Raw genomic sequence first — 14,186 nt, forward strand, 5'->3', positions numbered from 1 at the left:
ATGTCTGGTTCAGAAAGCAGGTATGCCAGATAATGTCATGGTCACAGTGGTGATTAGAGTTTTCCTAAGACAGCTAATATGGACAGGAATAGCAAAGAATGTAGGTAGGTAGGTAGGTAGGTAGGTAGGTGGGTGGGTGATTGGTAGGTGACTGATGACACAGATGACAGGCATATGGATGATGAATGATATTAGATACACTGATAATACATAGATGTTAGATAAACAGGTGATAGATTTTTATCTTCATAGATAGTTGGGGTCTTAGATTTTTATCTTCATAGATAGTTGGGACTCAAGACCCACTAGCTCCAGATACATATTTTTAGGATTTTGTTCTTATTTTTATTTATTTGCATATGTAGTTCTTTGTACTATGGTTTGTTCATGTACACAAGGATGCCCTTGGAAAGTAGAAAAAGGTGTTATATAGCTTTCGCTGGAGTTGTCGATGGCAAATGGGCACCCAACATGGGCACTGGGATTTGGACATCTCTGCAAGAGTAGGGAGTGGTCTTAACCATTGAGCACCATTCTACCTGCCCTCAGATATATTTCTAAAGCTTTTCCCCCCCTCTTTTATAAACATCAAAGAAGAAGCAATTAATTTTAAAAAATCAGTTGGGATTCCCCCTTCAGAGTCTGGCCTTCGATAAATACCCACTGACCCTGAGTGGCCTAAGGTAACGTTGGCTTGCAGTTTCACTGGACCATCTCCTGGCAGTTCACACACGTCTCTGCCCCCAGGAGTTATCTACCACAGATATTAAAATATTCTTTCTAAAATAACCACTCTCTTGTCATTCCAAAGTGCAATTTCTGCGTCACTCACTGAGCATAATTATTAGGGAGAAAAATAAACTTCAACTTCTTGTGTCAAGTTTAAATGCTATTGTGCTGTGGGAATGTTATTCCTCAGGAGGTCCGGATCTTCCAGATTGATTTCCCCAGAGAAGCCCCAGAAGAAACTTAGGCGGGCTTACTATGTTTCTGAGAAACTGTATATTAATCCATTTACTCTTTCCTTGCAATTATCTCCATATTTCTCCAAACTCCTGATTTTTTTCAGTCTTCTAAGCAGCAACTACTATTTACTTGTATGCTTTTTTTCCCTCCTTCAAAACGGGGAGCAGGATTACCTTCCCCAAGCAAATTGGTTTCCAGTGATTCTACCATGCTCCTCTGACTGCCTCCCACACCCTCTTGAGAGGCTACTGTGATCGCCTTCTCAATTTCCCTCCAGTAACCTCTGAGAGGAAGGCATGCCAATACCACCTCCCGCGGCCCTGTAGGGGCTGAGGCCACACTCACCACATACCAGTTGACATCACATATGAAGGTTTGCCTAAATGGACAGAAATAAATGTGTCACCAGGCTGTCGATTCGACATTTTCCCTCTGTTTTCTCTTGTACCTATTTATAGAAATATAACTAATGATAAATCAAAACATAACATATGAAAGTCATATGCTCAATTTCTCCCTTCTGCTATAACCTGGCATTGCTGAGTATGTGTTAGTAAAACATACAGCTTGAAAATATAAACATAAAAGTAATGCTTACTGAGAAATTTACCATTTACTGTAGACTTAAAGTGACCATCTGCATATGCCCTTTCTTATCATTTCAATTTACTGGGAGTCCCTTCAAATACTATTTGAGATGTCTTTTTTTTTCTGCAGTGTGAAAAATACAGTTTATTAAACATTTACAACATGTGCATGCCATAAAACAAGTTATTTTCATTACAAAGAGTGATTAGGACATTAGTGGGGCAAGAGCAAGTATCTCCATATTGTTTCTTGCTTTGCTTCTGATGAGCCATGGGGGAAAATTACGTCTGTGAATTAAAATACAGAAAAATTTAGAGATAACCAATGATGTCAAATTACTTTAAAATATATTAAAAATGAAGGTAGAATAATTACATTGGTTGTTGTTGTTTGTTTTTGTTTGTTTGTCTTGTTTTGTTTGTAAATAAGTTAGGAAGATATAGTAACAACAGAGCTACTGTAATTCCAGGGTAATTAATATAAGCAACATTCATGACTTATACAACTGTAGTGCAAAATGGAAATTCTAGGGACAAGGTCCCAGGTACTACTAATGCTACAGAAGTTTATTAAAGACTTTACTATTGAGGAAAATATTCTATTTAAACTTTAGAGGTTGAGGAAATTGCACTTCCTGCCCCTGTCCAAATAATAGACACCTCTCTCCATTATCACCATGGCCAGTAAGGCTTAAGATCCAATCACTAAAGGCTTAGGAGTGAACCTTCCAAATAGTTTTCTAGTATACTCAGCACCCTACACACACACACACATACACACCACTATAGAGTACTCTATGAATAATACTCTGATGCACTTTTCCTCTGTGCCTACATTTTACTAAGAGTAGGACATTCATGAGTCACCAGCCAGTTTTTGTTAGAAGATTTAATACATCCTGCCCATCCCGTATCTTCTCCAAAATCCTTCCTCCCTAAATGTCCTTTTATCCAGTGCCATTGATGCAACTTCGAAACAACTTTCTGACCTCCTTTTACAATGATCAGAAACAGAAACATAATACATTTCACTTGGTGCCAAATCACAATATATTTTCTTATGGAAATCGTTTCAAATTACATGTTCACTATAATATGCAGGCCATTTGAAATATATCCAGTTAAGAGAATAGAAAATGTCATATATGATTAAGACACTGCATGATGCAGTTACTATAACAATGTTCTCAAAACATGATAACTCTTTTTGTAATGGTCTAAACTCTGATAGCTCTCTCTCTCTCTCTCTCTCTCTCTCTCTCTCTCTCTCTCTCTCTCTCTCTCTCTCACACACACACACACACACACACACACATACACACGGAACACAGTATGTCATGATCTTCCCCCCTTTTACTTCCCCAGTTCCATCATTATACATCACATATGTTTCCCTTTATTAGGTGACTTTGTTAATCAACACATTCCTAAAATTTTCACCTTTAGCCTCTGGTTCTTTCAGGAGATCTCCTAGGAAAGAATAAACTGATCTGCCTGCAGCCTTTTATTTTTCTTTCTGTCTAGAATCCACATGACATGAACTCTTCCCAATAACAGACCAAACATATTGCTATCTCTGTGATGGTTAAATCTTCACTGTCACTTTGAGTGGATTTAGAATCGCTGAAGCACACTTCCATTGTGCCTACAAGGATGTGTTTTAGAAAGGTTTAAATGAAGAGAGAAGGCTCACAGTGAAGGTGGACAGCCCATTAATGGAGTGCAATCCTAAGCTGAATAAAAGGAGAAACCTGGCTGAACATTGGCATTAAACTTTTATCTTGCCGTCTGAAAATGTAATGTGCCCACCTGCCACACATTCCTGTCACCATGACTTCTCTATTTTCAAAGCATGACCACTCTTTTGTAATTATCTAAAATCTGATAGTATCAACACACACACACACACACACACACACACACACACACACACACACACATACATATACACACAGAGACACACACACAGAGACACACACAGACAATAACAAGGTAATATATTATGAGCCGCCCTACCCCTGCACTCACCCAGCCTCATCCTTATACGTCATCATAGCCCACAACCTTGAACTGTGCACCAAAATAAACCCATCCTTAACTGCCTTTGTCAGGCATTTTGTAACATCAATGAGAAGAGTAAGTGATACAACCACCCACCAATGACTTCCATGAGTCACAACCTCCCACCAATGACCTCCATGAGTCAATCTCATTGATCCTACTAAACCTTTGGCTGCATGTGACACATAAAACACTCACTCTATTTTGAATCACCTTCTTCTTTTGGCTTCCAAGATGGTTCTCCATTCCTTTTTGAAAAATGCCTACCCATCTGTATTTTTCTCCCAGTTGTTTTTCATTTTGCTGTCTTCTACATAATGAAATAGCAGCTCAGGGCTCTATTGAGATATCTTGCACTTTCCTTCTTGGCAGTTCTTAACCATGAATCCATGTTAGAATTACATGGAAAGTGTCCAAAGGATGCTGGCTCCTTGGACACACCCTTTTCCAAATGAATCATAGTGAAATCCACACTTATACTTTGTTCTCTGCTCCCATCATCTTAGATTATAATAACTCAGACACACTACACCCTCATGTCCCATAGAACATATTTCACACTGCAGGCTTTCTTTGGAACCCCATCTCCCCATACTACCATACATTGCAAACCACCAGTCATGTAAATTACAGGATCATTCTCAAATCCAAAAACACCAAGGACCAAGCTCTCCCTTATCTCTAGTATTACATGTTAGTGGCAATTCCGTTCTTCCTCTGGTCAAAACTGTGAGAATCATCCTTAATCCTTTTATCCTTCCTGCTAAAAATCATATTCTTCACCAAAGGATATTCTACAGTCAGCACATATGGACGTGCAACAACATCTCATGGCTTCCTGCAGTGCCATACGGATGCTAACCCATCGCTCACCCTCTGCACCATGGCAAGAGCGCTTACAAAGAGCGTTCCTTTGGTTTTTTTGTACAACTACTAATCTATTCTCAGCAAATAAGACATGGTGATATTTAAAAGCATTAAATCAGATCATATTAGCACAGGTTGCTCAGTACTCGATGCAGGCTTCCTGTCTCAAAAGTAAAACCTGCCACAGTGGTTCATTAAGCCCTACCATCAGTTCAGTTCTTAGAAACACTTGATTTTTAAACAAGATATCTGTATATATCTAACCTCTCTAGTTATCTCAAAGATACCACCAGGGCTAACATGATTTATTACCTTTCCTTAAATCTTAGAAAAAAAAAAGAAACAACTTGTATCAGACCCTCAAATTAACCCATTAAGCCAAACATGATTAGTTACTGTGTAAGATACAATCACAAGGAATCACAATTCACAATTAAATCTTGACCTTTTCAAGTCTATGCTATGATATTTACTCATGAAGAGTAGATCATACTAAAGCATACCCTTGCTTTAGTTGTGTAGCACTTTTCCCCAAGATTAAAACACCTACCCTTCAAGGAAGATCCTAAAACTCAAGAAAGAAACAACTCAATAGATTTAGGAAGTCTCTGAAACTGACCAGATTCACTAGGACCCTCCTTCCCAAGCATATATAAGCTATTGGGATTGCTGAGAAACACTCTCAGACAAGCTGAGCTTACTGGAAGAAGCAGAGAGAATCTGAGCTGAGCAGAAAAAGGCAGAGATCCAACGGAGCTTCCAGGAAAGGACACTCTTGAGAGAAACCTGTGGAGTTGTTTGTGAATTGTGGGATATGCTCCAGGCTCTTACCTTTCGTGAGCTGTCACCCATGCTTGGATGAGTTTTGGAGATGAAGCTGCTTTTAAGGTATCTATGTTCCTATAAGGAACCCCTCATACATATTCCTATAAGTAACCCCAATGACACTTATTGGTTCACTAAGATGGACTTTGGTGGTATCTGTACTTGCCATTAATTCCCTACCCGGGGTGACTGACAATTGTTCACTTCTCCCCAATAATAGTGCTATACAATGTCTTCAAACATACATTAAAATCTACATATTGTATTCTTTTTGTCTGAATTACACAGTGGTTTCCTGACTCATCTTTCCTATATGCATGTTAATGCTGAAACTATTTGTTCACTACTTTGTGTCTTGTTTTATTGCTACCTATTATCTGAATAAAACTGTGATTAAATTCATCTCACGACCTTGTGAATGTCAGTTAGAAAAAACTATCAAGTCCTGTGGATCTGTGCACCAAGACACAAAAGTCAGAAACGTAAGACTCACAAGTGTTTTTAAGACCTTCCATTAGAATGGGATTGGCATTTTTACAATAGCATAGGAATGGAGACCTGAGTAGAGGGGTTGCTTTTTTGCGGGTTTTTGTTTGTTTGTTTTTTGTTTTGTTTTGTTTTTAACTTTTACCCTAGTGGCTAGGTTTTCATTAATTTTAGCAAACCTCCATATCATGTCATTCCATAGATATTACTCAGAGGTCTTCAAAGATTAACCAGGCACACATCACATACAGAGCAGAGCCCCTGAGGCCAGTGACTCATCCAAATGCTTTTCTGGTTGCTCAAGTCTCTTGCTTTGATAATGTTTGTACATTAATTTAGTCTAGTGTACTGAACTAAAGATCTAAACTTTAAGGAAACTATGTGTGGGCTTGTGAAAAAGCCATGCTAATTACCTTCTTGTATCTTCAACCATTTTCCCTCTGATGGATAGTTTCCATCCAAATGGAAACACATTTAAATCTTTCCCATCTTGAAACAAATCAATATAAACCTGGCCCTGTTCTTTGGTGTGTGTGTGTGTGTGTGTGTGTGTGTGTGTGTGTGTGTGTGTTGGTGTGTTGGTGTGTGTGCCTGTGTGTGTGTGTGTGTTGGTGTGTGTGCCTGTGTGTGTATGTGTGTGTGTATATGTGGGTGTGTAGGTGTGGGTGTGTGTATTTTACAAGGCTTCTATTGCTGTTTTTCTTCATACCAATGATCTACATCATTCTGGCTGCTACATGAAATGGTTCTTAGAAGATCATTAAATGATATCTAAGTTATTAAATGCAATAGGCTTGTGTCGGAGCTTAGCTTACTTACCTGCCAACAAAATGTGGTTCATGGTCCCTTCATGTTCTTAGAGCCTTTGTTTTCTGTACTCCTGACAATAGGCTATATAGTTTGTCTTATCCATTTCTTATTTCGTCCCAACCATGTGGTCTTCCAGTTCTCTCTGACTCTGAATTCTTCCACATTGCCCTGTCAGAGTGGCAGGGCAACTCATGGTAACTCAGCCTTGCTTTCCACCCGACTTTATCTCTGGAGAAAAGTCTGGCACTGCTGTGTGTTTGTCTCCTCTGGGTACCCTCCTATGTCACCAAAATGGCCAGCCTCCAAGAACCTGAGACATTTTTATCCCAGCCACGTGACACTCACTTGGAAATCTCTACTTAAGAATGGGCTGTTCACAGGTTCAAATGTCTTCTCTGTGAGAACAAATATCAATGAGCATGCTGGGTTCTGAACTTTTCTCTCAATCCTCACGAGTGTGTTTCCAAACGTGTTTTGGAACTTTCCACGTGAATTATCTCAGATGGACCAGCATAAGACCACCCACACGCAGCTGCCAACTACCTTCAGCTATTCCTCTTGATTTGGTCATTTCTAGTCATTTTCCCAAGGACTAGAACTAGGGAGGTAATGGGTCCTTCTTAGAATGTGCATGCCACCCATTTCTGTTTCTATTCTACCTAGATTTAGCCCTTGGCCAAGACCTGTCTATCTTTCTGGAACTGAGGCGACAAATTCCAGGACTTCTATTGTTCACTCATAACACAACTTGTGTTTGAGAACAAACCTTCCTCTATACCTATGCACTTTGTCTGTAGAGGGCAAATTTGTTTCAGAACAAAGAAAGCAAAAAGTAAAACAAACCACACACACACACACACACACACACACACACACACACACACACACACACTAAAGCCTAGAGTTTTTACCACTGTACTAAAAAGTGTACTGAAAAGGATGGTGTGTGAATAGGGTCATAGGTTTACTCAGCTCTTTCCATTTCACTTGGCTCTGAATAGTCTCTTCTCCCAAGTACTCCACACCCTAAAGCTTCCTGGCCAACCTATCTGTATCTCCATTGTTTGACTTCCTCCCCACCCATCTCCTGAGTGGATGCTGACCGTTTAAATGGTTAGACCAGTTGCCTGAGACAAATTGACTACAAAACCAAAAGCCAGAAATTCCAGAGTTGGATTTCCTACACAGCTGACAGCTTTTACCTCCATTTCAGATAACCTGCAAAGATGCTGATTATTTCAACAAGGGCTGAATGGGTAGACTCTGAGAGTTGAGGCATGAGAATAAAGCTTTCAGTATCTCTTTGTTGGTGTGTGTGGGCAGGCACACACACATGCTTTCAAGTTTCAAAACTTTGCCAAATCTTTTCTTTTTCCTAATCTCTAAATAAAGTTATTTAGATGTTTATTTTAGTACAAATGCTTTTGAAAGTTACTGATAACTGTTATAATTTTTAAACATTTATATATGTCAAGTAAATAAAAAATAATGACTTACACTACAACACACACACACACACACACACACACACACACACACTGTACTTGTTCCACTTATTGTATAAAACGATCAGGGAAATTGGTTAAACTCCTATTCTCCAAAGCACTGGAAATACTGCACTGGAAAGCACAGTTCTAAACCAATCATCCTGAATGCTATTCTGCTGTGCACTGGAAAACACTATGCCTGAGAAAACAGGACACAATCAAGCAAAATGTCACCCAGGCACAGAAAGTACTTTGAGGAATGCCATGACATATCTTGACCAAGTCATAGAAAATGTGTCTCTGCATGCTCCAACTATAACACTGTGCTGATTTCATAAATCCCAATTATTACCCACCCACATTAAAATACTGGTCTGCTCCATCTACAGCTATAGACAAAATCTCTTTTCATGGGGAAAAACAAAGATTTTAATGTACTACAAAACCCAGAATGAATAACTTAACCTAAATGTTGACATTTTACTCCAGGTTTTAAAATTTGGGGATGTGTAAGACATCTAAAACCATACTGAATAAAATAATATAATAATTCAAATAAAAGCGCAATGAGGTTGGCGGCAGTTTCCTGTTTGAGAGAGGATGCCCAACCCTCTCGTATATTGTGCAAAACTGTCACAGTATGAACGCCCAGGAAAATGCACAATAGTGGAAGAGGAAGAACATAGAAAAGAGCAAAGACAAGATCATGGAGCCAAAGCTCATAGAACAGTGTAAAGAAGGGCGACAAAAGACAAGACCATAGAGATCAGGCGTTAATCCACCCAGAGATGCAGATACCTCCATGGAGGCCTGGTCGCTTCTGAAATCCAGCAAGTCTCAAACCAGTTCATATCTGACTTACAATAACAGTGCATCACTAAAGCAAAAGAGCAAAAGAGAGTCGGAATAAAGACACTGCAATTACTGCAGTGCATTCCTCAAGTAAGAAGGTGCCTAGACATACACAAGTACAACCAAGAGAGCTGTAAGCAATAGGAAACAACAGGAAGCAGACACCACGTGAAGTAATGTAGCTGACATGAAGATGACCTTCAGTAAGTCACATAGAATGGGAGTACGTCTTCAGAACAGACATCCCTGCTGCCAGTGGAATGACCCTTCCCTATACACTCAGTATTATCTCTCCTATGCCGGCTTATCCACAAGATCAAATGGTTTATGTAATATGAACACAATATTAGTCCCTACCTTGTATGGCTAGTTTTAACTGTTAGCTTGACATGGTATAGAATCACTGGGGAAAAGTCTTAATGAGGACACGCTTACATTAGATGGGCCGGTAGGTATTCTTGTGGGGGCAAGCCTTGATTACATTAGTAGATGTGAGGGAGCCAAGTCCATGTGCTTTGGATTCTAAATTGTATCGTGGTTAAGAAAGAAAGCTGAGCCGCAAGCAAGCATGCATTCACTTCTCTTTGGCCTTGACTATTGATGTGATGTGACTCTTACAGTTCTAGCTGGCTTGACTTCCTTGCTATGATGGACTCTAATTTGAAATTGTGAGCTAAAATAAAGCCTTTCCTCCACACACAACCCAAGTTTCTTTTTGTCAGGGTATTTGATAATGTCAACAGAAGAAGGAACTAGGACAGACTTACTTTCTAACCTCTAACTCGATTCTACCTTATCTTTCAAGTCCCCACTGAATACTTTTCCAAGAAAACATACCTTCCCAACACCAACCCCCATACACTTTAGTAATGACGATCACAAAGTGGCTGAAGCCCACTGAGGACTTATACCACTCCTACGGCATAGTACATACAACATGCCCATTTTCCAGTAAGATACTCCAAACCAACATGCTACTACCTCACCCTCAGATGCATAATGGTCAAGGGTAGAGCTGATAATCAAATCTGGGCAGATGGGTTCCATAATATATGTTCTACACATCAAACTACACCACCTCTATATGGTTTAAAATGAGATGTCCCCAGCTACTGCTGTAGATCCAATGCTTTTCACTATTTTTCAAAGCACTGATGTTCAATGTGATGCTGAAATTCAATGATAACCTCTCACAGACACTGACTCTAGAGAACCAAGTGTGGAGTACAAACAAGTTATCAAACATCCCTGAAAAGAAAAGGAAAGCCTTTTAAACAATATTTTTGTTGAGATCTAATTTTTACAAAATAAATAGCTATAACTGGCATACCTAAAACATGTTAGCATTTACCATCCCTATGGTAAGAAAAGTGTCTGCAAGACTAATGAAAACCCTTGGCAATTTGAATATTAGATGATACTAAATTACACTATAATTATTTCAAAGGTCAAGAATCTTACACACTTAGTCTTAAAACTCTCCACCTGGGTGATGCAATCAGAAAATTTAAGAATGTATGAAAATATTTAATTATACAAAACAGGAAGAAACCTACTAATTTAATAACCTTTAAGTAAATGTGCTGTCTTCCCACGTTAAATATATTTTCCCTCTGCTGCAAAAGTGAACATTTTAGAAGAATATATGAGCTATGTTAGTTTCAAGGAAGAGTGAGACAGCATGGCTTAAAAGGAATCAACACACCATGTATGAATACTTGGGAAACTGTAAGGCTGCAGGACTAGACTTCAGCACAGTTGATTGTGTAGACTGCTGAGACAAAGCTGACTGCACACGGGAGGCACTCCATCAGATTCTCTCAGCTGTGCTGTCTCATCTAGATAGAGAGTGCCTGCTATGTACCTGAAATGTCCTCTACCTGAAAAGTGTCTACCTGAAATGTTAATCTAGATTGGGAAAAAAAAAAAGATCTCAAAATATGCAACTGCTTAAGTTCTAGAACCTAAAAGAAAGTAAGGACACAGAGAGGACTCTGCAATGTGTTTTGATACTTTATGTTTCTTACTCCTCATGGCCTCAACTTGATCTTAAATCTTATTTTGTGAGAACTGTAGACTATAGGGGACTCCCCATATTCAGGTATTTGTGGTCAGTACTAAAATGTGATTGGAGGGTAGAGACGAAGAAGAGATATAAAAAATCATTCATACAGATTGTCTTTTTTCCACCATGATTCTTCCAAAGCTGCACTCTTGTATTCCAAATAAATTCCAACACAATTAGAAGCAGGAATTACTGAAAAAACTCCATACACTATTTACAGCTAGGCTGATAAGCCAGTGTCATCACGTTTTAATATTAAAATAAGCAAATATCAACTGGAAAACAAGGGCTTAAGATCATATAAGCAAATTTCTATGTATAAAACAAGTAGATTTCAATTGCATTCAATTATTTCACCCAATCACCTCCAAGTGAAGATCCTCTAAAGGAAATTGCATTGCCTTCCCAACTCCTCGGAGAGCCAGTTTAGTTAACAGCCTACCTATACTTCAGAGATGACCATGCTGCTTACATGTCAAACTCATTTTCAAATGTCAATCATGTCCTTTTCAATCTAATTAGTTTGGAAAGTAGTGTCACTGACCTGGAACTATGCAGACCATTTATCATCATATCACTTGATCAACCTAACAGTTTGCCTCAGTTGAATTTAAGACACCTGTAGGCAGAACATACATAATATCCTTTCTCCTACTCATTACTGGTAACGCTCAACACAATTCCCTATTTACAGCTCAATCTATCACTGTGAGTATGCATGCTAACTTTACAAAGGCATTCCACAGACTCTTCTTTAAGATTTTTAGGCCAATTAAACTAGAAAGATAAAGAAAATATACACAGATAGTGAAATATATATGTGCGTATATACATAATTTTATTAGTACCAAGTGTGTGTGTGTGTGTGTGTGTGTGTGTGTGTGTGTGTGTGTGTGTATGTATGTGTGGCAGATTTTCAATAAGGAATTACACGTAGAGAAAGGAGGAAGAACAGAATGCTATGCACAGGCTGGGAGTAATTTACAGCCTTAACTATACAGATTGGGTTTTTCTTTCCTTTTATATGACACAACAAACCATACAAAGAGAGTCTGCAGGTTGCCATTATATTGGGTTCGTTTTATAATAAACAAAAACTGCCGTGGGTTCATAGTATTTAGCCTGGCTTTAACTTGGCTATGGCAGCTGGCGTAGCAAGGAAGAAGAAATGGCTCTCCTGAGGTGACAGAGCATTGGCACGAGAATCTGAGAGAGGACCAAAGGGCGGGGCTAGAGTGGGTGGGTGCTGCGTGCTGGCAGCTAGGGAGCTGGGAGATGGCTCACAGAGCAGACACCATCACCTGTTCCATTCTCCAACAAGACCGGAGAAATTATATGATCTTTTTCCTATTTCAGCTTTGCATAGTATGAATGAATCTGCGAGTAGGGTAAATCTTATCTCTACAGCACAGAGTACACCTTGCACCAAGGAGGGAAAGAACACAGGCACTCTGATATGCCCCCACATGGAATATTCATATTCTTAACTGTGGCATTTAAAAAGAAAGTCTACCTGCTATATTTACAATAATGACTAGTCACTCTAGGACGGTAATCTAAAAGCAGAATGTTGGCTGCCAGATCTTCCTTTTTTTTTAATCCTAGATTTTTATTGGAGGAAGTTAAGTGGATTTTACCAAAATTTATGTTTGCCTGATAGAAAGACGAGACTGTTACTCGTGTTTTGTGGATCAATTTACTACTTCTGAATAATTTTCCATGAGGTTCTAAGAAAAAGATGCACATCTATCTCACACGTACCTTCGGGCGAGGAAGCTGACTTTTGGGAAAAGACAGCATTTACTTTACTCTTCTTACTGATGTCATTGTTTACAGACAAGCTGGACTGAATTTTTCGATGCATTTTCTGAGAAACAGGAGCTGACATTTTGTGATTATCTGTGCACACATGTTTGGCTCCGTTAGGAATTCCATCCCCATTGCTCAGACTTGCATGGCCGCCGTTCTTCATCCTGCGTGTTTCCTCCTTGCTGAGTTCCTGTGCTGAGGTCTGCAGTTGAGGCAGGCGCTCCGGTTGGGCTGAATTTAAAAAAACAAAAACATCTAGTTAAGCAAGAGAAACTATTATTTTGCAATAACGAAAATAGAGATTTGAAAATAGAAACATGAGGACTAACCCATAATAATAAAACTGAAGAGACAGGGGCCTTATAGAGGAGGGAGAGGAAGAAGGAAAAGGTGAAAATGGTAGAGGGGAAGTAAGTCCCAGAAGTAAGAGAGGAAGGGAAGGAGGGAGGGAGGAAGGGAGAGAAGGGGGGAGGGAAGAAGGAAGGAAAGGACAGAATGAAGGAAGGTAGGTCTAGGAAGTGAAAGTAAGATAAAAAAAATCATTTCATACAAAGATACAAAAAGTAAAGGAATAAATTGATTTTTTTGTAATTTAAAATAATGTTTAAGTTAAAACTCTGTTACAAAAAAGTCAGCACTGGTTCAGTGAAAGCTGCGCTTTTTTGTTGTTTTCTCTCCTGAGTGCTATACCTTCAACAGCATGATCCCGATACTAGACACATCAGTCACACTTTGAAATGCAAAAAACAACGAATTCAGACCCCTCCCCAAGATGGAGAGTAGTCAAACATACAGTCTTCTCCAAAGCAATTCTTAATCTGGAAGGAAACCTTTTCTGTGTTTATTCTTCTAATTTCATTTTAAAGAAAACTTGGTTCAATCTGATTTAGGGCAGGTTCCAAAAGCAAACATGAGCATTGCAGAACCACTTGCTGGGATGATGCTCAGGTGCCAACTCCATTCCTCTTATTTAACGTTACACCCGCAGTCCTAACAAAAGAAATGTTAGGAAACATGCCAGAGCTCTGGAAAGGAGAAAACACACTTGTGCACACTTATGAATGAATGATTAGCCTAAGTTACTAAAGGCTAAGAATTAAGAAACATGTATTTAGGTTAAACTGTACAAAATAAAGAGTACTCTAGTATGACAATGTTAATAGTAATAAATTACTTTTTCATCATAGGGTAAAAAACAAAATTCAAAATCCACCCATTAAAAACACTAGGAGAGATCCAGAGCTACAGTAGGAAGAATGGGTAGACATAGTTACAGGTATCAAAAATATGACAAAACAATTAAAAAGCATAATAGTCCAAATAGTGGGCCTAAGAATGTTAACTCTATTATATTAATTTAGTAATATTTTC

General features: G+C 38.9%; 1 protein-coding gene across 1 annotated transcript in view; it reads right to left on the reverse strand.

The window, feature by feature from the left end:
• Positions 1-14,186, reverse strand: part of MDFIC (MyoD family inhibitor domain containing) — an 81,699-nt gene that overhangs the window by 16,172 nt on the left and 51,341 nt on the right. Inside the window, exon 4 of the mRNA XM_084784950.1 lies at positions 12,768-13,046. Coding sequence (XP_084641076.1) covers positions 12,768-13,046 — 279 coding nt within the window. The remainder of the gene's footprint in view (positions 1-12,767; positions 13,047-14,186) is intronic.

This window comes from Acomys minous, assembly GCF_964271855.1.
Source record: "Acomys minous genome assembly, chromosome: 6".
Lineage (NCBI taxonomy): Eukaryota > Metazoa > Chordata > Mammalia > Rodentia > Muridae > Acomys > Acomys minous.